Below are 27,233 nucleotides of genomic sequence, written 5' to 3'. Positions count from 1 at the left end.
GACACGCCATCATCATGATGTCACAGGTCAAGTGGGATGGGATTCTTCACGATATACGGACTAGAGACATAGAGACTATGCTAGTATGTGAGGATTTTCTCGATAAACAGATGGCATACGGAGCCGCATAGGCCAACATCCATCCCATCGGGCAGCGAAAAAGAAAAGCAAGGACGAGAGAAGGACAAACCCCCATCCATTCTCTGCATGCTCCATGATCAATGGCCCCCTCTCCTCTCAGACATGTTCCTTCTTTTCCCTATTCCAGTAGCTGAGATAGATGGCTATGAGATTGATAGTGAATAAACTAACAAACTTTACTATACTTATATACATTTTCTCGATGGCGACTAGCCCAAACCAAGTTAATCTCGACCAACCACGGTACGTATCTATACAGTGCCTAGAAAAAAGTCTGTCCCAAAACTGAATGCGCTAGTGGGCGCCGCGTCCTATATAGATACAGGTTTTGGATGATGTTTTTGCCTGAGATTCGCGATCAGATTAACGAAAGGATGTTTATCTTCATGCAAGATTTAGATAATACTGCTATTTATACAGTCCACAGAATAAACTGTATAATTCAAAGATCAAGCTCTAGGGTTGATGAAATGGCCTCTATCCTTAACTCTATCAAAGCACATGTGATTCCTATTGAAAGAGAAGATTAAGAATAACATTAATCTCTTGCTTGAAGGCACGCGTAGTAATAATACCACGAAGAAGAACTCTCTCTCTCTCTCGGGGAGGCTTTGTATCTATATAGCTTGAAAGCAGATTTATATAGATATTCAAAGAACTAATCTTTGTTAGCCAGTATACCAAGGAGGATAGCGGCCGTGATTAAGGCAAAGGGCTGGTATATAAGATATGATGAAAGCCTTATATTTGCTAATTTAAGTAACTTTTAGCAAGATCTCTTGTTGAACTACTGTATATATTAATTTCAAAGCCATGTATTAAACGCGTCCAAAGATATGGTATATATAAGTATATATACTTATTTTTGTATGATTGGGTGGCCAACCTGAGTAAGTTAGGCCCGGCAACGGGATCGTAGTACTATCCCCGAAGCTCTTTTACTATTGTATAGGTTCAGTTAGTAACTTACCAGAATTGTTACTCCGTATCTACTACTGGTCCACACTACTACTGGTAGCCCCACAATTTCCCATGTTATTATACATTCCACCTGTAATAATACCCACAAAAGCTCGGACGGTCCTGAAGTGGGGCATAACCAGCTATCACCAGAGATCATAAATCATAACCAGGTGTAATACTTATATCCCTTGAGCCAGGCCCCTAGTACTATAAGTTGCATTGTAGCATAAGTCTGCTGCTGCAGCTGGAACTGTGGATGTTGCATGTACCAAGCCTTGTTGGTGGTTGAGGGTTTATTTACTATAACATAGTATCTGGGTTTCGTTGGGATTATGCGGTTATTGGTACGGGCAAAGCTGGATCTTTGAGCAACTAGATGTGTAATAAACGCAGTATGTGTCTATTGTAAAAAGCTCCATCCAAAAGACCACAGCCTTAGCCGTAGCATGCATAAATCGGGAATTAGTATAGCTTTAGATATATACAAGATTTGCAGCTAATATCTCTCGACTAGCCACTTCCGCCGCGCCTCCGGCTGCATAGTGTTGAGCTTTTTGCTTTCGGCCTTCTTGACCGTGATATAATTCTGTACCAGGGACGGGCCAAGAACATCCTGGAGAGCCGTGTCAGCGGCCAGGCTATCGAGACTCTGAGACAGGCTTGTGGCAAGCGGTGTGGTGATGCCAAGGGCACTGCGGTCGGCATCGCTCAGGGTCGCGGCGTCGTCTGATTCGGTCAGCATAACTGTAAAACAACTTGCTGTGGGAGATAGGGCCAGGTGGGCACTCACATAAACAGTCATGGACGGTCAACGGTTGGTTCTCCTGCAGACCTAAACACCCTGCAGCTAAGAACGCCGCCATGGCCAGATACATATTGGCCAGACCGTCGAGCGACTTGATTTCCCAGTGTCCCTGAGAGATCTTTCGGATCGGAGTCTCGCGGTTCTGCGTACCCCAGGCGACCCATTCGCTTCCCGCCCAGAGACCAGATTGGACCCGATCGTAGCTAGCATCAGTGGACAAGGCGAAGGCGGTCAAGGCTGGGTAGTGCTGGAGGACGCCGGCCAGGAAGCTCTCTTCCCGAGTTGCGGGGTTGATAGAGACATGTGCGTGCGAAGCTGAGCCAGCAGCATGAGGGTGTGGGCGAGGGTGAAGGGTTGCGCGGAGGCCGTGCTGTTCCGCGATGCACGTCACCACCTGGCGTGCTTTGATGAGAGTGTCAACCGCAGCGACAGGCGATCCGGGTGGTAGAATGAACTCAAACTGGCCTGGCGCTGACTCGGCATGAAATTGTTCAAGATCGATGCCAATCGACTCAAGAGCCTCGGTAATCTCCTCGAGCAACGGCACCAAACGCCGCGTTTCTCTGGTCATCTGGGACCATGAGTGGTTGTTGACACATGGCACGAAGTCTTCCTCGTTCGTGTCCGGGTTGGTGATACACTTGAGCAATATGACTTCGATTTCAAACCCGCAAGTAACCTCGATTCCGTGATTGATTCGCAATGCGGAAGTCATATTATGGAGGGTCGTTCGAGGACATCCCTCTAGCTCCGTACCCTCCTCAGAACGCCACCATGTCATCACCGTGGCACTCTTCGAGTCGAGCCCCACGTTACGACAGAGACTGGAGAGGTCCGGCTCCATGTAGAATTGGCCGGTGGTAGAACCCTCCGGACAGACAGAATCATCCTGGAGCATTAAGAAAACAGCCAGACAGACGCCGATGCGTCGTTGCTTGTTTGCGATTTTCGCGAACTCCCGTACAGGGAACATGCGCACGCGAGTTGTCGCCGTAAGGTCAATAAATTGCAGCCAAATGTACTTGATGTCGGGATTGTTTTGCATGAAAATCTCCAAGGCGTCCGTAGAAGATGGCCCGGATAAGGGCCCAATGGCGGGAGCCAGCCCGCCGTTGTAGTTTGCCTTCCCGTTCAGGCCGTAAAGGCGATTGGAGTTATTAAACAATATATCGGCAGCAGCCAGCTTCGCTTGGTCAACAGTGTGGTCGCCATGAAGACTGTAATCCACAAGAACCTGCCGAATATTAACTAGGTGTAACTCAAGAAAGACCACTCAAATTCTAACATACCTTCTCTAATGCGTCGCGGAACTGCTTGTTTGCTAACCAAAATGTTTCTGGGTAGAAATGCCCGTCGGTGCTCCACAGGAGACGGGTTGTGGGCACAATTTCCAGGCTCTCACGGATGATGGATTCCTGGGCGTCCCGGCTCACCATGGGGAACACTTCACCGAGATCCAGATAGACGTTGGGATAAACACAGGCGAGGTAGCCAGCCTCTCGAGTGTACGGATAGGCAGAATGCAGAAGCACGAAGTCCACCTTGGGATATTGGGCGAACAGGGCTTGTAAGTAGGCGGGATTCGACAGTATTAGGTTTATATCATTATCGCCGAGTCCGGTATGTAGTTGCAAGGGTTTGTTGGGCCCCGAAGGGTCGGTCTCTTTGGCGGACTGAAGCTGATTGAGGGCCTGCCTGACCAGCCAGTCATTCAAAGGTTTGTCCTCCACCCGGTATACAGAACCAGTCCCCCGGGAGACGGTACGAGCGAACGACTGAAGTAGGACCCCATCGTCGGTGTCGTCAGCTGCCTGAACGGCAAGCCCGGTGCGGTAACAGATGACGGATTTGAAGCCGACCACCGCAGGATCCGCGATGGCCTCGGCAATTCTCTCGTGGAAACTCTGGCGGAACTGATTCAAGTATGGCTGGAGGACAGCGGGACTGCCCGTGGACTGGTCGTAGCCCCCGGGGAGGATGGAGGAAAGAACCTGGGCGGCCACGACCTCAATGCGCACGATCCGTTTTGTCGGGGCGGCGGCGAAACGGTCGTGCCAATCGAAGGGCTCGATATCTTGATCCGTCAGCAGATCGTCGAGTAGCAGGCTATGCGTGCCTTCCAAGCACCGGCGGATCAAGCCCTCGTAGTCCCGGTCGACCCATCGATCGCGGGCCGCTTTGACGCGGTCCCAATCGGACGATGGGCAATTGTAGAGGGTGGCTAGCTGGGCGGCGGCGCGTTGGAGAGGGAGGGTGGAGGGAGCATTGCGCAAGGCGGGGCCCTGTGCTTCGGAGGTGATCTGCTCGAAGGGGTATTTGGCGTAGTTGGTGGCTGCGGCGCGCGAGAGGAGATTATGGGCATGGTTGTCGATGAGGGGATGGGTTTGAACGAGATGACGAAGAGAGGCGAGCGGATCCATGGTGCGGGGGGGTGATTGGCTGGTTCGATCGATCGATCGTTTGCGGATCACGGCTGCTAACCGGTCGGCAGGATTGGCCGTGCACCAGGAAGGAGGGGAAGGCGGGAAGGAGTGAGTATGAGGAAAGAAGAAAGGAGGGGAGGAGGAGGGGAGAGAGGAGAGGGGAAAGAGAGGGAGGAAGGGAGGAGGAAACACAGATAGATGTAGGAGTGAAGAAGAAGAATGCGGCCAGCGAGTTCATATCGGCAAGGCAGGAAGGAAGCTGGCGATGCTTACCCGATTAGGCAGCTCGCGAGTAACCGCCGACCACCACAGAACTTTGGTCGCATCCCAACCCAACAACTCCCTCCCTCTCTCCCTCTCGTCTGCCTGCCTCTATCCATACTATGCTCCAACACCCGCTAATGACGATGGTCGCTTCGGAAAGAAGGCCGACCCAGCCCCGGCGGCTGTGGCCGTCATCGTGAAGAGACCAGGAAATCTCGACGACCTGCCCTCGTCAACCATACGCAATGCGGTATCTTCCACGACGGTCTGTTCCCACCGGTCGATCATCCGCTCCATACCATATCCTGATGACTGTTGGTTTTCCTGTATAGACCATAGACTGCCAGCCTTCCGAGGAAACCCCCCCCCCCCTTACGTTTAGGAAAACTCCCGACGGATGTGGGAGAGGCTATACCCGGGTTTCAGCGGATACTCTACACAGTAAGTGAAGGACATTGAGACATCAAATACATACCTACCTACATTACAACTACCCTCTTGGACCCCCTTCCCCTTTAGACAACCCCGGTCCTACCTACCCAGGTACCCCATCCTCCCCAGCGATTCCTCACCTACCAAGACAGAAAGCAAAAAGGGTCCGAAAATACCGGAATACCCCCAATGACAGTCCCATCTACCGTCTTGGACTTTCTCCTTCCGGACGCCACCTCCGCCGCCGGTGTATGCACGGGTCGCTTCAATCTAAGCCGGACGGGCACGGAAATCCGGAAACGGACACTCCGAGATGAGCCTCCGCGGGATGTCATTCGTAGCGAGGGGAGACAAGGCGGCCCAACCTCAACCTAAGCGATGTCGCTCGCTCAGTAACTAGACGACGGAGCTTAAGTCAAGCTGGGACTAGCATTCCGAGAGACGCGCAAGACATCTGGCCTGTGGCTTGTCGCGGCGGTCGCCGGGCATTATAGCTTATGGGACGGGTTGGGAGGGTCTGAGCCATTCAAGGGAATCTAAAGAGTACCGCCGTAGGTCGTCTCATAGTACCTAGATGATGTTTATCTAGATAGTTGTGCTGTGTATGTACTACGTAGGGTGTGGTGTTGAGTACTAGATACAATAGATAGTCTGACCATCATCCCCTCGGGTGAGTGTGGAGGTTTCGGGCCGAGGATCGGCTTGCCGAGGCACGTTGGACTTGGAAGTCAGAACTACTGGGAAATACTGGGAAAGATGGCCCCCGGCGTATTGTCGAGCCCGTGGCCTGACGCGTGTTGTGACAGTGACATAAAGGTAACTGAGTCAGGAAGGCTAACTAACTAGACTGCTAACCAAGGTGAGACATGCCAGAGCCATGGACCAGGGGCTAGCTAGCTATTGGATGGTGTGATGTGCTGTCGGCAATCCTTCTCCCGTCTCTTACGGAGAACTCCGGAGACCATCTAACTAGTTAGAGCCCATGCAAGTGTTTTGCAGGATCGGGTGCAAATATCGGCACGCACGGATGTCCACGTGCCTGCCCACCCTTGCCAATACGAAGCTGCATTAATCCTCCACCACCACCACCACCAACAACAACCGGGCGTCTACAGTGCGGAGTAGCGTAGCGGAACAATCCCAACCGCCTCCTCCCACTTCATCAAAGGACAAGCAAGATAAACAGCATCATGGTCGGAGTATCTTCATTCTGGCTCTACTAGGGAGATCCGTTCATGACGTTGCCTAGACCAATACAAGAGGCAGGTTAAAAATGAAACGATAAAAAAAAAACACCACGAAGGAAAAACTGGGAGATTAAGGAAATGAATGCTGTCGCAGACGCCAGAAAGGCCGAGGCCACGCCATGCTACGGATATCCGCTCACACAACAAGGAAACAATAAGAAGAAAATAAAAAAGAACAAGAAGGTAACAGACAAAGGACGGGGGCTAATTTTTTTTGAGTGATGCCTTTATCGGCGGGATCATGGCGATAAATGGGCTGAAGACGACTATTTTGTCTTTTTCTGCTCCTCCGCGAGGACTTCTCCGCTAGCGACGCTGGCCGAACCATCAAGCGAGACCACGTCTTCGTCCGGGTCGATTTCGTTTCTCACGCGTTGACGACCGCGCTCTTGCATCGAGTCTCGGATCCGGCGGTTGACTTCGCCCAGGTCGTCCTTGGACTTGATGGAGAGGGGCTTGAGAAGGGTGTCGTACAGGCGGAATCCGGAGCTCTGGGATCGGCTCCGGCTGCTCCGTTCGGTACTTCGGTTGCGGCTTTCGGGTTCGCTGGGGGGCATGCTCTTCAGACGGGACTGGTAGGTGTCGTCTTGAGGGTGGTCGTGGGAGATAAGCTTCTCGGATGCAAAATCAGGGAAGATCTCCGGGGCGAATGTGTCGATCACGTCGACGACCTTGGCGGAGAGGGCTTGGCGTTCTGCACGGAGTTTGGCGAACATGTTGGCGGATCGGGGGTTGAGGGCTACGAAGAGGGGAGGAAGAGATTTCAGCACGTCGATGCCGATCTCGCCGATTCGGAGACCGGCAAAGGAGACGGAAATCATCAGGCCAAAGAAGAGAATCGAGAAGAGCGTGAGGGGAACCAAGTCGGGGATGTAGGTGCGGGCGTTTATCCACCACGGTACAACGGAGGCGTAGTGTCCGTCGTGGCGGCAGTAGTGAAGCCAGATGGTCACGATAACGGTATACCAGGTGTATAGGGCCGGAGCCAGACCCATGGCGACCAGAATCTTCCAGGTTCCAACCACGTCGCGGCCTTCCAGTTTGACGACGGAGCCGGCAAGAGCCTTTCGTTGCTTCTTGACGGAAACAACCTTTGCTGTCACGAACACGGGCCAGAAGAGAGCCACGGACGGCAGGGTTCCGATGGCGAGAGTGAGAAGTTCACCCACGCGGTAAAGCAAAGTACCAAGAACCAACCACCAGGGCCGGTGCTTCACATCGCCCCATTCAACCTGGTGATCGCGGATTCCCAAAGCTCGGAGCCGTCGGTTGTAGTCGGAGATGGCCTTCTTCAACTGGAGGACTTTGGGTTCGTCCTTGAATTGGGTGTAGCCCTTGAGAAGTCGCCGGTTGAGTTCGATTACCACGGGGAGAGGAAGCTTCATTCGCAGTGGCTTGTACAGCCGTCTGGTGGCTTGGATAACCATCAGGGTCTCATGGTCCGGAGCTTGTTGCGTCACCGCAGTAAGAGCCTCCTGAATTGTTTCCAGCAGGGATCCCACGGCATTTCGCTTCGAGTTTCCGCCGGCCTTGAAAGCCTCGATCTGATCCGGATGCACTTGGACGGGGTTGCCGAACTCCACGACCGCGCGAGAGCGGAACTTGTTCGGGTGGAAGTAGTTCATGCCACAGGGTATGATGGACAGGCCACAGTTGGGGTCCTGCGCGAGTGTTCCGAGAGCGATAATAGCAACACCGGCCTTGAGCGGGAGGAGACTCGGGCGGTCATGACTGCCGCCCTCCGGGAAGATGCCAATACAGCCACCTGCAGTAAGCTCGCCGTACACGGCAGCGAACATCTTGCTCTGGTCGATGTGAGGAGCGATCTTGAACGGGGTTCCCTTGCGCAAGGGCTGGTAGAGTGGATGGTCTGGCTCAAACTTCTTAAACGGTTTCCGCAGGCGCAATGTATCCGGCCCTAGGATTTCCTCGATAGCCTGTTGTTCGGGGCTCGTTTTGCCCACACGTGGGAGAATAAGCGAACCGCCCACCATGAACTGGTCGGAGGTGAAGTCGGTCCCCTTGCCGTGAACCAAGGTCGGATCGTTCTCGGGATCGGGCAGGTAGATTTCGCCCTTTGCCGGTTTGACATTGTCCATCGATCTCACGACGGGGAGTGCGCCCATGCACCCGGCCATGGTGCCGATGTACGGCTCGCGCATGGATTTCTCGGCGATCAAAAACGAGGTTCTCCGATCGGCATGGTGCTTCAAGATGCGCATTAGCAGAATGGAGTCTACAAACTGATTGGCATGGGGTGCGGCGACAATGATCACAGGGCCACGTTTGGGAATCCGCCATGCGCCGCGGGAATAGACCTCGCGGAAGAAGATGTCCAGACAGAGGGTGAAAATCCACACTCCGAGGTCGTACAACCACGGAATCATGTATCTGCGCGCCATGGCTGCGGGTCGGTATTTCACCAAGCTAGATAGTGGCGTAATAGGAGAGCTGGGGGAGAAAAAAGAGGAAGGGCTATAGGCGTTGTGTCGGTCTCAACTCATGACCGCGGGGGGTTTATCTGCCCGTGACGTGAGGCAATAACGTGCGGAGTCTCCGGGGAACGGGACGCGTAAAAAAGCTGGGGAGAGTGGCTGGAAGCAATCGGGCTCCCACTGGGCGTCGAATTCCTCGAGCCTCCCAGTCGTAGCGAGGGGTGATACTGCAGCCGTGAGGTAACGCCCAACTTGCAGCCGATGATGCAGCCGGGGGGGGGGGGGGGAAGATCGCGCGAAAAGCAAAGACTGAGCGAAGAGTGATGATGATCGATGCCAGACCCGGAGAAATCCGGCGGGTCGAGCTAGTCCAGTCGGGAAAGTTACTCCGGGCGAGCTAGACAGTCGAGAGGCGATTGCACCAGTATCAGCCTGCCATGCTGTAGGACGGAGTACTCCGTACAGTCGCACAGTAAACGGTTGGGGGCTCAACGCTTGACAGTTGGGACTCGAGGGAGTCATAGCACACGTCGACAGGGGGCAGCAAGTCTAGAATCCTGCAAGAGTGCCAATCATATCCGCGGCCGCCTGTCGATGATTTCATTTGCTTCATCGGCACGCGGGGTCGGAGGAGTCCGAGCACGTGACCCGAGGCCGATACGAGATAGATACGAGTCGCCGCAGTCGGCCTAGCGCGTCGACATACTCTGCGGGGAACAAACAACATGGGCGATCCCTACCGTCATCCACGGCAACGCAAGGGAGGGCGGTGGCCGAGCTGAAATCTCTGGATCTGATGTGTCTTTGACCAACCCATCCTATGAAACATCCGAAGTAGACTACGTCTACGACGTCGGAGCCAGCTATGCCAGGCTGCTGCATGGTCTAAACGTGGTCTTGAGACATGCACCAAGTGATACAGTGGCGTGCACAGTATGCCAAGTTTAGACAGAAGGGAGAAAGGTTGGTCATCGGAAACATATATAATACAATCTATCCACAAAAGACAGGCGAAAAAAAAGTGAGCCTACAACTTCTCCGCCTCCGCCAGCAGGTCCTCAATCTTGAAGCCCTGTACGTCACCCTGGGTGAACATGCGCAGCAGCTCTCCCTTCCGACCACTAGCCTGGCCCTCGAAGTCATAGAACCGTTGGACACAGCTGACCAACCAGCTAGCCTCCGAGCTCGACACTCCGGAGTCCGGCATCACCTGTCCATGCATGAGAACCAGACCCTTGTCATCCGCAAGATCCAGATGGTGCGTAATGGTTGTGTGCGGCTGCGCGAAGGAGCCGTGCAGCTTGTAGGCGGCAAGCGGGGTGAAGATAATCGTGGAGGTGTGCGCATTGGCCAGAGAACCGGGGGATGCGGTCGTAGACGGGGCCGAAGCCGGGGGGTGGAAGGCCCACTGGAGGAAATGGATGTCCGCGCCGACGCCGGTGTTCTCCGGTGCATCGCTTTCGCCCTCCGCGGGTTGTGTGCGGGGCAGGGGCAGGATGAACTGCGGGTTCTGGCGAGCGACGGAGGCGATGCGCTGGTAGGTTTCGACGGGGATGACGGCGCAGATGGACTGAGAGTTACCAGCGTGGCGGAGACGCCAGATGGCTTCGATTTCCTTGGGCGGGAGGTGGCGCACCTTCTCGACGTCAATGAAGGAGTCGAGGGGCTTGATGCCGGTTGACTTGGCAGCAGTGGCGGCGCGAGCTGTGGGGGATGGTGGTGGAGGGGGGGGGTGGTGGACGTGGAGGGTTTCGAAGGTTCGGGGGTGAGGGGAGTTGTGGCTTTACGGCGAAGATCGTCGATCTTGTCCTGGTAAGCTTCTTTCAGGGAGTCGACGTTTTCGTGGCCCTCTCTGTGAGGCTGGAGGTCAGTCTGAGACAAATTGAATGGCTATCCAAGCATCGAAGTAGGCGACGTACTGGTGGGCTTTCTCCTTCAGCTTGGACCGGTACCTCTCCAGGACCTGGTTGGGGTCGTGGTGTGTGGCCAGGAAGCGGACATCGTGGACCTGGGCCCAGCGCTTCTGCTGGGAGTGCAGGAAGGAGTTGCGGCTCCTCAGCAAGGACTGGAAGGCGGAGGATCTGAGGGAGGCCATGTTGATGGTGCAGCTCTATAGAAAGAAGAATCGAAGCGACGAAGTCCGAAAAGATGTCCGTGCCGGCTGGACAGATTCGGACTAGGTGGGATTATGTAAGCGGGACATGCTCTCCCTCGAGCACCAGCCGGGATTGTGCGACAATCCATCATCCATTTACCAGGATAGTCCTTTCATGATCTTTGCTTACTGCTCGGAGCTGGATGCCTGAAGGGCAGATCAATTCACTTTTCGATTGAATTGTCTGGCAATTACACCACTATGGTAATGGTCCAACAAAAGACGCGTTTGATTCGAGCCGGTAGCAGAGGACCTGTTTAGGTGTCTTCTGTGCCTACTGTGTAATATCGTGCATTTTCAATTATTGCAAACAACAGCCTATATGGCTAGCTCGACTTCGTTCGTTGTGCTGTCTGGCCCTGTCGGTACAGTACGACTGCGGGAGTCAGCCTGGATCTTTCCCCACTTGAAACAATGTGGGGAAGTATAGGGGAATGCGAGCTACAGGTTTGAAGTTCGTCAACACGGTACATCTCCACCTCAAAGGGGCTCGAATCTCCCCATGCAGTGAACAACGTAGCCTTTGAGACTATCTAAGTATGCACCCGGTGGAACCCAGAAGCATCCATGAATATCTCTAATCACCGAGGTAATCAAAAGAGCAACAAGCATGTCGCCAGCTGAATAAAATCTCCATTTCGACAATAACATCCCTGTGTGGATTGTTGGGGGCGGGCCATGTGGCTTTGTCCTGGCGTACTTACTCGCCCAATTCGGGGGTATGGAAACACTCGAACTTTCCCGGCCCGCAATGTATACAGTGAATGGAAGGCAGCCAGGGTATACAAAACACTGACAGCGTATCTCCAGTCCGGTCTTTGGTGTGTGAGCGGTACCCCATCAGACTCAAAGCGCCCAAGGCACATGCACTGTCTCCCCGATCCCTCGAACTCCCGTCAACATGGGATAGACGTGAACGAAATCCGCAGCTCCAGGACGAGCCACGGAGAGGCGTTCTGGGTGAGTTCCCTTACTCACTTGAGCGGCAAGCAAGTAGGCAGGCTTCCGTATGAGCGTATGGATCCGCAGGTCCTGGATAGTCCTCCAACGGTGGGTATACCATATGTATCGAAACTCTCTGAGACTGATTGACTGATACACGACGTAGACGATCCACAACATCCCGCAGCCAGACTTCGAGGAGCTTGTTGCGAAAAAAATGTTGAAGAACAACTTCCCCCGATTAATTCTTCGTATGTGTCCCAGCTCCCTTACGACGAGGTCCAGTCGAAACAGTTCTCGACGTTTGACCTGTGCGCATTCGATGGGCTCAGCCTACTCGTGGACGTAGAATCCGCCACCCACTGGGAATAGACCATCGAAGAAGTCAAACCACAAACCCCTAGCAAGTGTACTGACCTGAGGATCCACCTGGCTACCCGCGGGAGGGACTTCGACCTTTAACCCGGGGGGGGGGGGTGGATGGTGAAAAGTGGACAGCACTGATGGGATTATCCGAGGGCCACGCTATCCTGGTCCGACCCGACCAGCATATTCTAGCGCGGGTCGAACGTCCAGGGCAATCCAGCAGAGTCCTGGAGGCATTGAAGCAGCATTTGACATGGGATAACTATCTAGCCAGCATAGTGAGACCAGATTGAGCGAACGGTGGTTATCCATGATCTCTCACCCATCGCCCTACAATCGAACAATAGCATGATGAGGCTTCCAGCCGTCTATGCTAGCTAGATACTAGCTAGCTAGCTAGCGTCCGAAAGGAATCGCGTCAACGAAACGGGGCAAAGATTCAAGAACCCCCAAGCGACCCACGCCCGTTGGTCGGAGACACCGTAGGCTTTGACGAGCCCCACAACAACAAACGCCGACATCAATATTAGAGATTATTATTGCTCTCTCCGTACAGCCCTAGCAAAGCTAAGTGCTATGGATAGATAGCACCCTTTGTGCGAGAAACCCATCTGTGTCCCTATCTCTCTATCCATCTATCTATCTGGTAGCCGTGCCTCGGCCCTCCCAACCAGTCAATGTCAGCCCTGTGCGGTTTGTACGCGCGTGCTCGATAAAGTTTACCCGGACCGCCACCAATTGGGCTGTCAGCCTGTCAAGCATAAGCAAGTAAGTGAGTACTTGGTAAGAAAGCACTTAGGCAAGCACCTAAGACCCTAAGAGATTCCGTCCTGCAGGCACTCGCGCCAGCTCCACAGTCGGAAAAGGAATATATACGGAGGATCTAGGTCTATCTAGTACCTAGATAGACAAGAGTAGTAGTATCCCCGCTAGATAGGGCTTCCCATCCCCGACTGAGCCAACCGGTGAAAAAGACTGTGGATTTGGGGGTTATGACCGTGCCCTATCCACACGGTCGATACTACGCAAGCTATTCGAGTCTCTGGATCGGGCTGTGCAGTACATAGTGCATACAGTTGATATAGTAGTGGGTAGATATCTAGCATGCATGAGCTCAATCTCGGTCTGACCGCCCACATCAGCCACGGGTGGCCATCTGGTTGGGTACTTAATGGTAATAGGTAGAGAGTATCGGACATGCTCGGCGTCTGTCTCGGTAACTACTAGGTGAGTAAGGTATGTAGTGCTTCCCGTATCCGCCTCGTATAATGTGTTGGATGAGGTGATATCATCCGATGGCAGCCCCGCAGACCGGCGTGTGCTAAGCATTCACCTTGACGGCGTTTTCCGCTGGAGCCACTTTTGGGGAGGGAGCTGTACGTCTGTGGGCTGTGGCTGCAGTGTGTCTTGAGTGGTAGTGGTATGGACGAGTAGGGATGATGTGCATCTCCAGTTGCCTGTTCCAGCGGGAAGCATCATCTGGAACAAGGATGTCAATCTAGTGTCTTGTCTCTCTCCCGTCTCAGATCTGCATTTCCCTCCTCCTTTGTCGGATTGCTTCTCCGCGCGCGGTGGTTTGATATGCTCGAGAGTGAAGTCGGAACCGGCCGCCTGGCCAACTAACTGCTGTTTCTATCCATCCATCTAGCGTCCGTTGGCTGTCGGGCTGTCGGACTGTCGGACGGGCCCGCCAGTTAAGCCGTGTTGGGAGTGACGCTGACGAGGCCTCGTCCAGACCCAACGACGCAAGACCAAATCAAAGAATCCCCAGCAGCGGCTCGACCCGCTGGTCGGCTGGAACCGCCGGGCGGATCGGTTTCTACTTTGACTCGGAACCGCCTGGCGAGCTTCTTATTATCATATCTGCCACCAGAGGCTGTCTGGACGGGCTTCACACCGCAAGGACTAGCATGCCTCTAATTCAGAGGTCGCGGTCTCGCCCCGCATGGTTGAAACAACTATCTACACAGATATTCGGATGACGGTGACGAACCGTCGATAGATGCTTCCATTCCCCCCCCTCCCCCCCACCTCTGTCCACCATCCAACATCCACCATCCATCCTTTAAAACGGCCTCTTCCCATTCTCCCCTCCCCTTCTGGAACCATTCTTTCCCTCCTCCACACGGACGGGTGGATCGTGGGTTATCTGTCCTTCCACCATTCGGGCAACGATGGGCGAACTGCAACAACATCCCGCCGACACGCCCAGTGTCGGTGTCCCCTTCGCGCAACGCCCGATCATCATCCTCGGCGCGGGCATCATCGGCTGCGCCACCGCGAAGCAGCTCCTCCTCAACGGCTTCCCTGTCATCCTGGTCGCCGAATTCCTCCCGGGCGATCAAGACATCCGGTATGCCTCCGCCTGGGCCGGCGCCGCATGGCACCCGGCCGGCGGCATCAGCCCCGAGTGGCGATATCTCCAGGCCATCACCCACCGCCACCTGCTGAGGATGGCCCATGAGGAGCCTGAGTCTGGCGTCTGCATCGTAGATGCCCTCGAGTACCTCGAGCAGCCCCCGTCCGCGAACTCGTCTGTCTGGGGTAAGGCCGTAGCTTCGAAGGTGAGAGATCCACCCAGCCATACACCCAGCTTCCCATAGACCACTACCACTACCACTACCACTACCACTACATCTATATACATACACTCATCCCCAACCAACCATCCCTAACAACGCCCCCCCCCCAAAACCAGTGGCGCGACCTCCTCCCCAGCGAATACCCCCCCAACTTCAGCTGCGGCTGGAGCTACGAAACCCTCGTAACCGACCCCACCCACCACATGCCCTACCTGGGCAAGAAGATCACCGCCCTCGGCGGCCAATTCATCCAGAAGCGGGTCGACTCGCTCGACCAGCTGTACCACCTCTTCCCGGAATCCAGCGTGTTCATCAACGCCAGCGGCCACGGCAGCAAGACGCTGATCGACGTGCAAGACGACCAATGTTTCCCGGAGCGCGGGCAGAACGTCTTCTACCGCACGGACAACTGCCGCACGATGTATTTCCGCAACGGCCGCGAATATACGTATGTTATTCCGCGGCCGATGTCCGGCGGGGTCGTCTTGGGGGGGGTGAAGCAGGCTGATGATTTGTGAGTGTTTCTGCTCTATTTTCGTATATAAGACTCCCTACCTACCCACCTACCTATATATATATCCGAAATCTGATGGTGGGTCTTATTAGATCCCCCGACCCAGACATGGCCATCGCGCAGGACGAGATCGCCCGCGCGCACCGTCTCGCGCCGGAGGTCGTTCCGGAGAGTCCGGCGGATGACGCGCTCAGCTATATTGTTGGCATCCGGCCGTCGAGGAAAGGCGGGTTCCGGCTGGATGCGGAGAAGCTGGGCAGTCGGGTGGTGTTGTCGGCGTATGGGTTTGGGGGGGGCGGGTATGCGTTCTCGTATGGGGTGGCGGATGCGTTGGTGAAGATGGTGGAGGAGGCGGAGAGGGAGAATGTCATTCTTTGATTTGATTCGATCTGCTTTGATCTGCTGGTTTGTCTGTCTGTCTGTCTCTGTCTTTGTCTCTAGACAGTTTGTTGGGATGGGACGGGATGGGATGGGATGCGTATACGTGCTGGTCATGTCATATCATGTCATATCATATCATATCATATCATGTCATTAATCATTTATTCCCGTGGGTAGATGGGACAGAAATAGGAATGCGGATCATGATGAGTTGGTTGGCGGTTTATAGTATATTTGGTTGATTCGCGATTGATTGATCTCTCCCTATCTACCTCCCACTCCCACAATACAAGACATGGATAAATAACCAACTTAGTAATAATGCATTTACCATCATATCACACATTCCCACCTACCTACCCTACTCTATATATAGAGAGTATTTCCAACCCATCTCCATCCATCATACCACTCACTCACTCACTCACCTACCGAACCAAATCAACCCAACCCAACCCAACCCAACCCTCCAAATCCCAAATCCCAACCCCCAAGTCCTACTTCCATTATCATCAACCATTTATCAGACTTTCTGAATCCCAACCTGGACCATTCAATTAACGAGCCACCTACTACCTCACCTACTACCTATTACTACCTACCAGGTAGCACGGTACAGGTATCCTACCTAGTATGTTCCACCCCCGTAAATACCATCCATGACAATACTCCCGCATTTCCCGCTGACAAATCCCTGACGATGCCAAGCCGGTCAGCCAAGCAGAGGGCTCTGATTGGACCGCGGCGCCATCGATCGGAAGCCGAATACGCTTTCTAACTACTAGTAGTTATCTACTTAGCCGGTCAGCAGGTTGCATTAGCGCCCGTGCGGTTCTTCAAGTGCGCAACGCAACTTTCGGTCGGTTTGGGGACGGGACACCCTTGGAAGGAGGGAGTGTTGGATACATATATACTGGAGAGGGAGGTACTATTATTGTTTTGGGGTTCTGGTGTTCGATACTGTACTGCTAGTTGTCAGCTGGCGGATCACTACGCATGTAAGATGATGGGTTGAGTGGATGGATGGATGGATCGGTCGATCGATAGATAGATTAATAGGATCCACGTATATAGGTGGACCAAAGGTGCCGCGACGACCTCCTAGCCAGGTACGGGTGTACGGGTACTTCTTGGTTTGATATTCATTTTCGTTCAGCCGCTACAGATATCGAATGAGCATCTTCTCGCCCCGTTGCTGTCGCCATCGATTCGTCGACTGCAGTAGCTCCGGACACCCTCGAATAACCCAGGGCCATTTCCGCAGAAACTTCTCCGTGACCTCCCAGTTGGCCGGATCCGTGGGCTCGCCCCAGACCAGCATGCTGCAGCTATCCGTCCCATGTTCCCAGAACCCCATGATATCCATGCACAGTTCCTCGTCGTCGAAACGATCGCTCACTTCCACCAGGTTGTCGCGCATGCGGGGCAGGGGGAAGAAGTCCAGCCACGGGTGGTGCGGGATCTTCACCTGCAGTTTCGTGGGACGCAGATGCAAGGGCATGCTGCTCTCGTCGATGGAGCCGAGCGGTTTGGTGTTGAACAAAGACAGGGCGTCGTCGTCGTGGCACCAGTCGTCATCCATCCCCATGCCCAAGGCCGACATGTTGGACACAAAGGCGCGGAAGACGTTTAGTTTGGTGAGTGTGAGGAGATGGTCGGACGCCGGGGACCCGCGGATGTAGTTCTCCATTGCTACTTGGCTGAAGCGCTCGAGCAGGGCTTGGACGGTCTGCGGTCGTCGTGACGGGTCGAAGCTGCTAGGCCTCCGTGTGCAGAGGGCTTGGTCCGTTGGACTTGGATTGGCATTGGAATTGGAATCGTCACCCGGGGAGGACTGCGATGATGAGCTCTGCTCATTGCTTCGGGACCCTGTTTTGGATCGGGCTACTACTCCCCGTTCAGCTTGTTTCCGTTTCCCTGGGTTCGCGGTCAGTCTTATTTCGTGTGGATGTCAGGCCCGGGAAGCATCTCACGGTATGCGCGTTGGTTCAGCCGGTTCTGTCTCCTCCGTCGCTCCTGACGATCGCCCAGTCCTGCCCATTCATCCTCCGGCTCCACCTGGCGCGTTGCAGCAACGGCAAGGGGTGATGAGGGTGGGGAGAAAGACCGCGTGGGCTCTTCCTTGATGGCGTCTAGATGAGGAGTCGGCGACACGTGCAACTCTGATCCCATGTGAGTGTGCAGACGGGTGGATGTGCGGTAGAAAAGAGATACGGCGGCGGAAGAAGAAGAAGAAGAAGGAGAAGAAGTCCTCGGATGATCAGATAGATGGTATTGAAGGGAGGCTCCCGACCGTGGGCTTTTATGTCGGTGGCCACAAGCCTTCGCGGTGGCCCTTAACCCAGGTGGGGAAGGCGCGGGAGGGTCCAGCGGGCGGGGTCCGGTCCTGTCATGACGTAAAATACCGTACCAGCCAACCCGCCAAACAGGCAGCCGTGTCAGGTGACCTGGGCAAAGCCGGCCGTTATCGGGACGGAGGAGCACGAGCAGAAGACCAGACCAAGAGGCAACGATGTGCGATGGGCGCAACCTTGACCTTGTACAATGAACAAGCGTCCGTACCCAGCGTCCCTGTCCCCCGACCTGCTGGACAACGCCCTCCATGACCTCTCGCCCGATCCCGACCAGACTGGCTCCGCCGCCGCCAAAAAGCCCCGGAACTTCATAGCCACCGTGGTAGGTCACTCATTCTCGTCCCGCCCGGTCGCAGGTTCAGCCGTTGTGGATAGAAGTAACCTGTAGATCGACTAGGCGTGTGAGAACTGCAGGCTCAAGAAGACCCGCTGTGACGAGTCGCGACCGAAATGTGGCCTGTGCAAGTCTCTCGGTCTAGATTGCGTCTATAATGAGCGCAAGACCTCCAAGTAAGACCCCGTCCGGCCTGTCGCATGCACGGCACTCAGTTGGCTAATGGGTCATGTTGCAGGCGGGACCATTCTCTCAGCCTGATTATGAGTACGCTCCATCGACTGGAAACCAAGCTTGAGGGTGTCCCCACGGCCATCTCGAATGAGATTCAATCTCTTCGGAGTCAGATGCCGCATGGCCTGAACACTCCCGATGTGACGAGCTCTCACGCGCGTCGTCACCGCAGCATCAGCAGACTGGGGATGCAGGACTACTTCAGTTCCCAGAACCCCACGCCGGAAGCAACACGGCTAGACGACCTGGTGGAGCATGATGAGCAAGAGAGTCGTCCCAACCCAGCCGACTCCAAGGGCCTGGCGTCTATCTCATTCAGTCAGCACGGTGTAATATCCTGGCTAGGCGTGCAAGAACTCCTTCCGCAGAGACTTCTCGAAGCCCATGACCAACTGGGGAAGAACTACGTGATTGACTTGGAGATGAACAGACCCCAGCTGCCAATGTACATCTGCCCGTTTCCTGCGCAGGCGGGAAGCAACTGGCTGGAGACACTGCCATTGGCAATGGTTAAGGGTCTCTCCGATGTCTTCTTCACAACATTTAATCCATTCACGCCGATCATCGACAGGAACTTCTACTTTGCCTTGACCCTCGGAGCGGCGATCGAGAGCAATTTTGGCTACACCATCGAGAGCTGTGTGGTTCTGAATATTATGGCCTTGGGCTGCATCGCAGTTCATGCCTACCAAGAAGGGAACTATCCACTGCCAGGGACCAGGAGCGATCGATTCGAGCCTCCGGAATGGATGGGCGTTGTTTATGAAGAAACCCCCGGGTTACGTTTCTTTAACGAGGCTCGCCAACGCATTGGATTCCTGATGTGTGACAACGACGTCCAGAGCTGCCAGTTCTATCTCCTGTCATTGTATGTCTCTCCGGTGACTCTGTGTATCGTCAGGTACTGACAACATGGAATGTAGTGTCTACTACAGCCAGATCCTCCGCCCGATGGATTCATGGGCCATGATCCATCGCGCGGCTACATGCTGTCTCTCCATGCTCACCAAGTAAGCCATCCACAACACACTCGTCCCCCTGCAGAACTGACACACCCAGTCGTGACGTCCATTTCGACGAATGGGAAGGGGACATGAAATCCCGCGTCTACTGGAACTGCCTGATGAACGAGACGATTCTCGTGCAAGAGCTGCACGTTCCTCCCAGCGGACTCGCCCGACTCGAAGAATACGTGCCCATCCCCAAATTCATCAGCTTCGAATTCGCCGCCTCGCGCTCGATCTCGCTAGAAGAGATCGACGACTCCTTTTTCCAATACCATTTCCTCGCGCAGGTCGCCCACCGTATCATCCTCACCCGCATCCGACACTCCCTCTACTTCCACTGTGAGTCCACCCTCCATGCCCCATATACCCACTCACAAACCAACTCTCCCATTCCCCATCTCATCCACCCACTAAACAACCCTCCCAGCCGACTCGGGCACATTCCCCCATCCTGCCGTCAACGCCGAACTGCGCCACCAACTCGAGCAATGGCGCATCAACCTCCCCGCCGCCCTGCAATTCTCCGACTCGCCCCCTCCCACCTCCACCACAGACATCAACAACACCAACACCAACACCACCACCACCGACACATCCGCCTCGCCATCCCCCGCCGCTCGCCTCCCCTTCGACCCAACCCGCCACCCCTTATCCCCCGCCATCGCCGTCTCCGAAGCCATGCTGCGAGGCCGCTACATGATCGCCAACTTCCACATCGGCCGCCCCTACCTCTACAAGGCCCTCCACATCCCCGCCTCCCTCACCGACAACGACCTCGACCAGATCCGTCGCGGCCTGCTCAACGCCATGAACTGGCCCATCGTGCTGGGTATCTTCCGGAGAATGAAGAGCTGCATTCCGCTCAAGTTTGCGTTTTGTTCGCAGTAAGCCAACCACCTCCCCCTCCCTTTTCCCTTCTTCATCTTTGTCTTCCCATTCACAATTCACTTCCTTTCCCGGCATCTGCCAATGACCAATATACGTACCTATACTAACCAATTCCCTTTTTACTTTTCGATAGATTCTTCGGCCAAATCCTCCTCTTCTATTGTATTTCCCACTCGCCTGATGCCCGCTTGCAGGAGACTTTGCCTGCGGGCTGGGAACAGTGGAATCAGGAGATGCTACGGTTTCTGGAGGACTGTGCGCAGTTTAGTCCGGCCGTGGCGAAGGATTTGGAGCTTTTGCAGTCGTTGTGATGGGTTGGGTTGATATATTGTGGGCTGGGGTTCGCTGGATAGAGATGACTACGTGTCTCTCTGTGTCTCTCTGTCTGTATTTATGTATGTATGTATGTATTCATATATGTATGTATGTCTGTCTGTGTGGGTGGATGGGTGGGTAGGTGGGTGGATGGATGTATGTATGTATGTGACAGGGTGTGTGAGCAGGTGTATTTGCCTGACGTGATCTATGTAGACAATGACCTTATGTAGTATGTATATAGAATCAGGGCATGGATGGTTGTATTGTTGCTGGATGAAGAGGGTGTTTCGCTGTGCATATGTCACTTGGGTATAATGAATATGAACTGTATTTCTGTTCCGAGAACTCGAAAGTGAGTAAGTAGATGATGGGATGGATTCCATTGGAGAAAAACACAAGGCAGCTGGATATTACACTATGAGAGAGTTACTAGACAGTAGACAGCTACAAGATAAGATGGCTACGAGAGCAAAGTTCCCCTTAAACAATCTCCATCATTACATTCTGTAAGGAGTATGTATATATGGTTAGTATCCCCTCCATCAAATACGCCCCGAGCCCACATCGGCATAAGACAGAAAGAGAGATGGAAAGATTTTCGACTCCTCCATCCACAGCTATTATACAATCAACCAACCAACCAACCAACCGAGGGAAGAAACATAGACACAAAACCACCCAACGCCACGCCAACCCAAGACAAAAAAAAAAAAAAAAAAAAAAGTGCCCACCAAGTACTCGTCCTCAATGTCAATTTACCTTCTTCTTCTTAAGCTTAAGACCCCTCCTCCCCCCGAATCACCCTCTCCAAATGGGCCCTCTCCCCACTATTCTCCACCAGATTCCTAAACACCCCGTCTTCAATATCCAACAACTCCCGCGGAGTCCCAAACTCAACGGCCTTACCGGCATCCATCACCAGAATGCGATCGAAATCCGCGACGGTGCTGAGCCGGTGCGCGATGACAAGGAGGGAGGTAGCGTTGCGGCCGAATTCCTCGCGGATGGAGCGCTGGATGAGGGCCTCGGTCTCCATGTCGACGGCGGAGGTGGCCTCGTCGAGGATCATGATTTTGGGCTGCGAGACGATGGCGCGGGCGAGGCAGAGGAGTTGGCGCTGGCCTTGGGAAAGGTTGAGGCCCCCTTCGGAGATGATGGAGGAGAGGGAGGCGAAGAAGTTGGGCGATTTGATGGGGGTGGTGATTGAGGTTGAGGATGGGGAGGAGGGGGAGGGTGGGAATGTGTTGTTGCTGCGGCTGATGCTGCTGCTGCTGCTGCTGCCGTCGGTGGAATGTTCGCTCCTGGGCTGGGATGCGAGGGTTAGGGTGTCTTCGAAGGAGACAAGGTGGACTCGTTCGAGGGCGTTGTAGAGCTCTATATCGGTGTACTCGTGGAAGGGATCGAGGTTGGACCGCAGGGTGCCGGAGAATAGGACCGGGTCTTGAGGGATGATTGCCAGCCGGCTGCGGAGGGCCTGGAGTTTGAGTTGGGAGATGTCCAGTCCGTCGATTATTATGCGGCCTTGTCGGGCTTCGAGGAATCGGAAGAGTGCTAGGGTTAATGAGGATTTCCCGGCCCCTGTGCGTCCCACGACGCCGACTCGTTGGTTGTCTTCCATTGTGAAGCTGAGACCGTCCAGCACGGGAGGGAGATCGGGTGCGTAGCTGACGACTAGGTCCTCGACTTCGACTTTGCCCCGGGTGGGCCATGCCGCTGGGGGGTTATGGCCGCCTTGGTTCTCTGTGTCGATGGTGGAGTACTCTAACACCCGCTCGGTGGCGTTCATGTCTGTCTCGACGTTGGCGTAGAAGCGAAGACCCATGGACACGGCGTAGTTGTACTGGAGAGCAAAGGTCATGGCGAAACCCGCCAATGCCGGGGAGATGCTCGGAACGTACACGACAAGTGCTGCCGTCACTGTGGATAGCACGGCCCCTGCGATGCTCATCCGGAATGCCAGCCAGCGATCTAGAAGCCACAGGTACCAAGCTGCCTGTGCGTGGCAGTCGATGCGGGTGTACATGTCCTGGATGTAAACCTCTGCTTTGTTGAAGGCACGAATGGTGGTGAGTCCAACGAGACTGGAACTAAACCGCTCCAGAACCGGGCTTTTGGCGGTACTTTCTAGACGCTTGATTTCACGCATGCCTGTGAGGTAGATTTTGGAAAGCTGAAAGCACAAGGCCATGAGGAGACAGGCAAGTGCCAGCAATATCGGCGATACCAGCACGCCTGCGGAGAGTATACCGACCAGCTCCAGGACCTTGTACACAAAGTGGCCCATATCATAGCCTAGTCTCCAGTCCAAGATGTATATGTCGGAGGTGAATCGGTTCAAGATCCGGCCAAGGGGGACGGTGTCCAGCCATCGCAGAGGGGAGCGTAGTACGGTTGCTAAAAGATCATTGAACAGCTGCCGTGAAGACTCCATAGCCGCTAGGGCGAGAGCCAGGGTCCTCAAGGTTCCCACCACACATGCAGCCACCGAAAAGCACACATAAATGCCGAGATAAAACATCAGATCGTTGTTCATGGTGAACATGCTGGTTTGGTCGTCCGCGCTGTTTAAGACAGTAGTCGAGGGTTCCGGATGCGATGGATTAGACGAGTCGGTCCAAACCCGTACCCACCAGGACTGACGAGAGTTAGCTGCTATTATTTGAGAAGTGAGCGATGAAGACACTTACTCGACCAACTAAAAGTGCCATGAACATGCTGTACGCCAGGAAGGCAACTGCCCATAAGCGTAGACAATTCCCCCTGGTCACATACGCCGTGTACACCTTCAAGGAGACGGCTCCTTTCTCACGCTTTTCATCCTCAGTGAACTTCCTTGTTGGCTCGGTGATTGTTGCTACTGAAAAGCCCGATCCGGTAGAAGTGCGCTTCTGGATCGGTGATCCAATCTCTTCCTCTGTCACGTCCCGCTTATGTATGTTTGCTGGGTCTGATGTCTGGCCCAGCAAGTCAAGCAAGTTGTGGGTAGCCACTAATTCGTCTACCGTCCCAGCGTGGATCATAAGCCCGTCTCCGAGAAGAACGCAGTAGTCGGTACGAGATAGACATAATCCAAGATGGTGTGTGACCAGGATCCTGGTTCTATTCTGGCCCAGTTTTCCGGTAAGGGCATGCTCGTAGACGTGACGGCCAGTCTCAGCGTCGAGGGCGCTGAAGATATCGTCCATAACTAGAATCCCGGCCCGAGAATAAAGAGCTCGCGCGAAGGAGATGCGCCACCGCTGGCCACCGCTGAGATTGATTCCATTTGCACCAATATCGGTCCGATCAGAATCCGGCAGCATAGCAATATCTTTTTGCAGCCCCGCGGCGAAAAGGACTTTGCGGTACCGGTACCGGTCGTATGGCAGGCCGAACAGGATGTTGTCTCTGATCGTAGCATTCTCCAGCCAGGGGTTCTGAGCTACATATGCCACGGCGGACTCAATGATCCAGTTGTGTCGTGTCGCTCTCTGGTCGTATCTTTTGTCTGCGTCAGGAGTGTGTGGCACTGCCACTGTCCCGGCCAATACATCGCATTCGCCCAGGATTGAGGCCAGCAGAAGGCTTTTTCCGGAGCCAGTCTTCCCAGAGATTACACTCAACCCTTTGGGCGGGAACTGCAGGGTGAGGTTCCGGAGAATAAAACGCTCATTCATGTCCCAACCCATCCCGGGCTCGTCACTCTCTTCTTCGGGCCATGCAACTGTGGCGTTGGTGAAGGATATCCGATCCACATCAGACGTATGAGGTGCCTTTTCCGCCGAATGCAGGTACTGATCAATACGGTCCGCACTGATTTTTGCCTCCATACCCTTAGACAACAGATCAGGCAAACTAGCCATTGCGGATTCCAACGACCCAAAAACAGAGAGGGCCGTAAACGCCACGGAGGCAGACAGGTCGCCACGAGTCAATGCATACACAGTCAAAGACACAGCCGATAGCATCAGAGGCCCCATAATCCACACTGAGACCATGCCAATGGTGTATACCGATGTTTTCCACAGCAGTTCAAGTTCGATGCGGCGCTTTTCCGAGATACGATCTTGCCACTGCTGTTCTAATGCGGCAAATTTGATCTGGCGAATACCGTGAAGAACTTCCGCTACAGCGCTCATCCGCTTGTCGCTTGCCTTCATGAAATTCTCTTGGGCTTCTGCATATTTCCTCGTTAGATAGGTATTAAAAGGAGCCACCAGAACGGCCGCAGTGACACCTGCAAGGAGGCTCGCCCATCCAATGAGATGAACCAAGAAGATGCCTCCAATGAGCAGTCGAATCACACATGACGGGATAAGGTAGTTGAACATGACAAAATCGGCGATGCGTTTGGAATCCACAGACGCGAGGTTCAAAATGCTCTGGCTACCCCCTTGTTGCTCCTCTTCTTCTATCTTCTCGTCGCTCCCTTCCTCGTCGTCTTCGTCAACTGGCAACAGCTGCTTTACATCCTTACATCGCATGGACTTGGCGAATACCAATGCTGAAAGACCCTCATAGATTGGGATCCAGAGCTTCGAATAGATGATCCACCAAAGCCATGTTTCGATGCTAGACGCTAGAAGGAGTACTGTTCCCAGTCCGAACACCCACATCCATGCCTGGTTCAGTTCCCCGGGGACAGCAGAACGGTCCTCAAGCGCTTTTAGTATCCCGTACATAGCTACCTGCGGTCCGAAGTTCAGCACACAAACAACCAGGCTGAGGGATCCCTGGATTATCAGGGGAAGTTTGTGCACCAGCACCAGTGCTTTCCACAGCTCTCGAGTTCCACGGAATCTCTCGAGGTTTTCATGAAGCGTTTTGGAGCGTTCGGTGAACGGCAGCTTTGGGAGACTGTCCATATCCAACCCCTTATTTGCCACGATCAAGTGTAACAGATCGCTGACCCATCCGAAGGTAAACCGTTTCAAGGCGCTCACGGTCCGTTCCCTGTCAACGACCCGGCCCTCATGGTATACTTCCGGGCGTCTTGGGATCATAACACAGCAAGCCCCTCGTAGACAAGCGATACCAGTCTGGCTGATCAACAACCCCATTGCTATACGACTCTGATCAATGCGGTACTTGTTGTGCCAGGCTAATCCAACTTCCAAACAGGGGATGGCTGCCGCGGTCGTGCTGGCCACAAATCCGTATATTCCTAGTATGTACCGCTCGGTAGGTTCGGGTTCGACGAAGAAGCCAACTGTTTGTAGACATAGTACGGACTTTCCGGAGTAGTTAGTTAGTCAGAGCCAGGGCATTATGGATGCTTCAGCGAAACTCACCCAGCTTCCCATCTGCAGCCAAAAGGGGACAACAAACTGGTTCTGGCTCATTATAATCGATATAATGGCCTGTGTCAGCGATAATCCCAGGCCGATCGCCGACAGAAGGGCTATAGCCACTCTCTGCCACACATCTGAAAACTCCTCCGCGGATGTGCTCGGAGCCACTCCATCCTCATCTTCATATCCCTGTTGATCGAACGCGGAGGTCTCTGATTCGGTCGAGATTGTCGCTTTCGCATGCTTGACCCTCCAGGCTATCCTCCCGAGGGCCGGTACGCTAGAGCTGATGGTCAGGAGAAGGCCGACGGCGCCTATCGCAATGGACGCCATATCGCAACTCGATGACATCCTACATGGATGTCTCGATAGATCGAATGAGTTGGTCGAAAGGACGCGCGAAAGGACGCGATGTGGGATAAAAACAAGGACCTTGTTTAACAGGCCAGACAATCTAGGAGTGGTCCCTGGATCTGCACGAGTTACTGCAGGACCTGCATTCCATCTGCATTCTTTCCGCGTACCCTTGCTTGCCCGAGAGGGAGCCACCTCAGGTACCCAGCACCACACGGCAGTGAATGCGCGGAAGGGCAGCTAGCTTTTAAAGGGCTCATGGGCTAGCACCTCCACCAGCTCCAGCCAGCATTGTGGCGATAACACAAGCAAGAACAAACTGGTTAGCCCACTCAAGGAGCACAGTGTAACGATGCGGCCAACCACCCACCCGCATGACCACTATTTCAATCTGACTGGAATAAACATGTAGATACCCTTTTATTGGCAGCCATGGTTGTACCAATATCAGGGCTTTGTACCTTTGACGAAGTGGAGAGATGAGAGGATATATCCATAAATATATATATGATGTAGTGTACGGAGAACTTATGGATATATTTCTTGTGACACGGCACAATCAAGACGGCTGATGCCCAGTGCAACAGATATGGTACACTTGCATCCCCAGCCAGAAGGGTAACAGAGACCCATCAGGAAATGGCGAGTATGATCTTCAAGAGCACGATGGATGGAGTGTTGTTAACTTGACTTCAGTTGTTCCCCCGCCTCGTATAGATGGCGGCCCGCCCGATCCGGTAAGGCGCCATCCGCATCCTCGGAATCGGCAGAACGTAGGAGCGAGTAGACTAGACCTTTTCGGGATAGCTCGGTGGCGGGGCCCC

The 27,233-nt window shown here is 54.1% G+C and overlaps 9 protein-coding genes across 9 annotated transcripts; 4 read left to right on the top strand and 5 right to left on the bottom strand.

Moving 5' to 3' along the window:
• Positions 1-1,560: 1,560 nt before the first annotated feature.
• Positions 1,561-4,507, bottom strand: fluG (extracellular developmental signal biosynthesis protein FluG). Its single transcript, XM_025540356.1, has 3 exons — positions 3,199-4,507; positions 1,895-3,143; positions 1,561-1,830 (listed from the first exon to the last, which is right to left on the bottom strand). Exons 1-3 carry the CDS (start codon positions 4,327-4,329, stop codon positions 1,601-1,603), a joined length of 2,610 nt encoding a protein of 869 aa, XP_025398446.1. The 5' UTR covers positions 4,330-4,507; the 3' UTR covers positions 1,561-1,600.
• A 1,669-nt stretch (positions 4,508-6,176) lies between these two features.
• BO70DRAFT_362985 (putative glycerol-3-phosphate acyltransferase Sct1) lies at positions 6,177-8,977 on the bottom strand. The gene has a single exon (XM_025543459.1). It carries the CDS (start codon positions 8,675-8,677, stop codon positions 6,542-6,544), a length of 2,136 nt encoding a protein of 711 aa, XP_025398445.1. The 5' UTR covers positions 8,678-8,977; the 3' UTR covers positions 6,177-6,541.
• Positions 8,978-9,679: 702 nt separating this feature from the next.
• BO70DRAFT_430023 (ATP11 family protein) lies at positions 9,680-10,812 on the bottom strand. Its single transcript, XM_025548120.1, has 3 exons — positions 10,630-10,812; positions 10,498-10,562; positions 9,680-10,414 (listed from the first exon to the last, which is right to left on the bottom strand). The coding sequence occupies exons 1-3, from the start codon at positions 10,803-10,805 to the stop codon at positions 9,738-9,740; spliced, it is 918 nt and encodes a 305-aa protein (XP_025398444.1). The 5' UTR covers positions 10,806-10,812; the 3' UTR covers positions 9,680-9,737.
• A 917-nt stretch (positions 10,813-11,729) lies between these two features.
• BO70DRAFT_430022 (uncharacterized protein) lies at positions 11,730-12,197 on the top strand (the record flags this gene model as incomplete). The annotated part of the gene is made up of 3 exons (XM_025548119.1): positions 11,730-11,915; positions 11,974-12,012; positions 12,072-12,197. The coding sequence occupies 3 exons, from the start codon at positions 11,730-11,732 to the stop codon at positions 12,177-12,179; spliced, it is 333 nt and encodes a 110-aa protein (XP_025398443.1). The 3' UTR covers positions 12,180-12,197.
• Positions 12,198-14,145: 1,948 nt separating this feature from the next.
• Positions 14,146-15,647, top strand: BO70DRAFT_387955 (FAD-dependent oxidoreductase; the record flags this gene model as incomplete). Its single annotated transcript, XM_025545942.1, has 3 exons — positions 14,146-14,737; positions 14,872-15,269; positions 15,362-15,647. The coding sequence occupies exons 1-3, from the start codon at positions 14,348-14,350 to the stop codon at positions 15,645-15,647; spliced, it is 1,074 nt and encodes a 357-aa protein (XP_025398442.1). The 5' UTR covers positions 14,146-14,347.
• Positions 15,648-15,961: 314 nt separating this feature from the next.
• Positions 15,962-16,535, top strand: BO70DRAFT_362983 (uncharacterized protein). Its single transcript, XM_025543458.1, has 2 exons — positions 15,962-16,281; positions 16,439-16,535. Exon 1 carries the CDS (start codon positions 15,972-15,974, stop codon positions 16,209-16,211), a length of 240 nt encoding a protein of 79 aa, XP_025398441.1. The 5' UTR covers positions 15,962-15,971; the 3' UTR covers positions 16,212-16,281; positions 16,439-16,535.
• Positions 16,536-16,809: 274 nt separating this feature from the next.
• BO70DRAFT_338393 (DUF3425 domain-containing protein) lies at positions 16,810-17,909 on the bottom strand (the record flags this gene model as incomplete). Its single annotated transcript, XM_025541197.1, has 2 exons — positions 17,624-17,909; positions 16,810-17,567 (listed from the first exon to the last, which is right to left on the bottom strand). The coding sequence occupies exons 1-2, from the start codon at positions 17,820-17,822 to the stop codon at positions 16,810-16,812; spliced, it is 957 nt and encodes a 318-aa protein (XP_025398440.1). The 5' UTR covers positions 17,823-17,909.
• Positions 17,910-18,194: 285 nt separating this feature from the next.
• Positions 18,195-20,957, top strand: BO70DRAFT_338390 (putative C6 finger domain protein; the record flags this gene model as incomplete). The annotated part of the gene is made up of 7 exons (XM_025541196.1): positions 18,195-18,326; positions 18,402-18,514; positions 18,577-19,440; positions 19,496-19,582; positions 19,632-19,918; positions 20,007-20,463; positions 20,601-20,957. 7 exons carry the CDS (start codon positions 18,195-18,197, stop codon positions 20,776-20,778), a joined length of 2,118 nt encoding a protein of 705 aa, XP_025398439.1. The 3' UTR covers positions 20,779-20,957.
• A 558-nt stretch (positions 20,958-21,515) lies between these two features.
• BO70DRAFT_407699 (ABC transporter) lies at positions 21,516-26,406 on the bottom strand (the record flags this gene model as incomplete). Its single annotated transcript, XM_025547187.1, has 3 exons — positions 21,516-23,420; positions 23,473-25,995; positions 26,056-26,406. 3 exons carry the CDS (start codon positions 26,404-26,406, stop codon positions 21,561-21,563), a joined length of 4,734 nt encoding a protein of 1,577 aa, XP_025398438.1. The 3' UTR covers positions 21,516-21,560.
• Positions 26,407-27,233: the final 827 nt, after the last annotated feature.

Source organism: Aspergillus heteromorphus (genome assembly GCF_003184545.1).
Source record: "Aspergillus heteromorphus CBS 117.55 chromosome Unknown BO70scaffold_16, whole genome shotgun sequence".
Taxonomy (NCBI): domain Eukaryota; kingdom Fungi; phylum Ascomycota; class Eurotiomycetes; order Eurotiales; family Aspergillaceae; genus Aspergillus; species Aspergillus heteromorphus.
This window is presented reverse-complemented; position numbering and strand designations above follow the sequence as displayed.

What these genes read in the sequence shown, in the direction of transcription:
- fluG (XM_025540356.1), bottom strand. Translation starts at nt 4,329, where the DNA reads ATGGATCCGCTCGCCTCTCTTCGTCATCTCGTTCAAACCCATCCCCTC. An exon ending in TCCGCGACGCATTAGAGAAG is followed by an intron (nt 3,144 to 3,198) that starts GTATGTTAGAAT and finishes AATATTCGGCAG; the next exon opens with GTTCTTGTGGATTACAGTCT. An exon ending in GACCGTCCATGACTGTTTAT is followed by an intron (nt 1,831 to 1,894) that starts GTGAGTGCCCAC and finishes TGACCGAATCAG; the next exon opens with ACGACGCCGCGACCCTGAGC.
- BO70DRAFT_430023 (XM_025548120.1), bottom strand. Translation starts at nt 10,805, where the DNA reads ATGGCCTCCCTCAGATCCTCCGCCTTCCAGTCCTTGCTGAGGAGCCGC. An exon ending in CTGAAGGAGAAAGCCCACCA is followed by an intron (nt 10,563 to 10,629) that starts GTACGTCGCCTA and finishes CCAGCCTCACAG; the next exon opens with AGAGGGCCACGAAAACGTCG. An exon ending in CAAGATCGACGATCTTCGCC is followed by an intron (nt 10,415 to 10,497) that starts GTAAAGCCACAA and finishes CATCCCCCACAG; the next exon opens with CTCGCGCCGCCACTGCTGCC.
- BO70DRAFT_362985 (XM_025543459.1), bottom strand. Translation starts at nt 8,677, where the DNA reads ATGGCGCGCAGATACATGATTCCGTGGTTGTACGACCTCGGAGTGTGG.
- BO70DRAFT_362983 (XM_025543458.1), top strand. Translation starts at nt 15,972, where the DNA reads ATGCATTTACCATCATATCACACATTCCCACCTACCTACCCTACTCTA.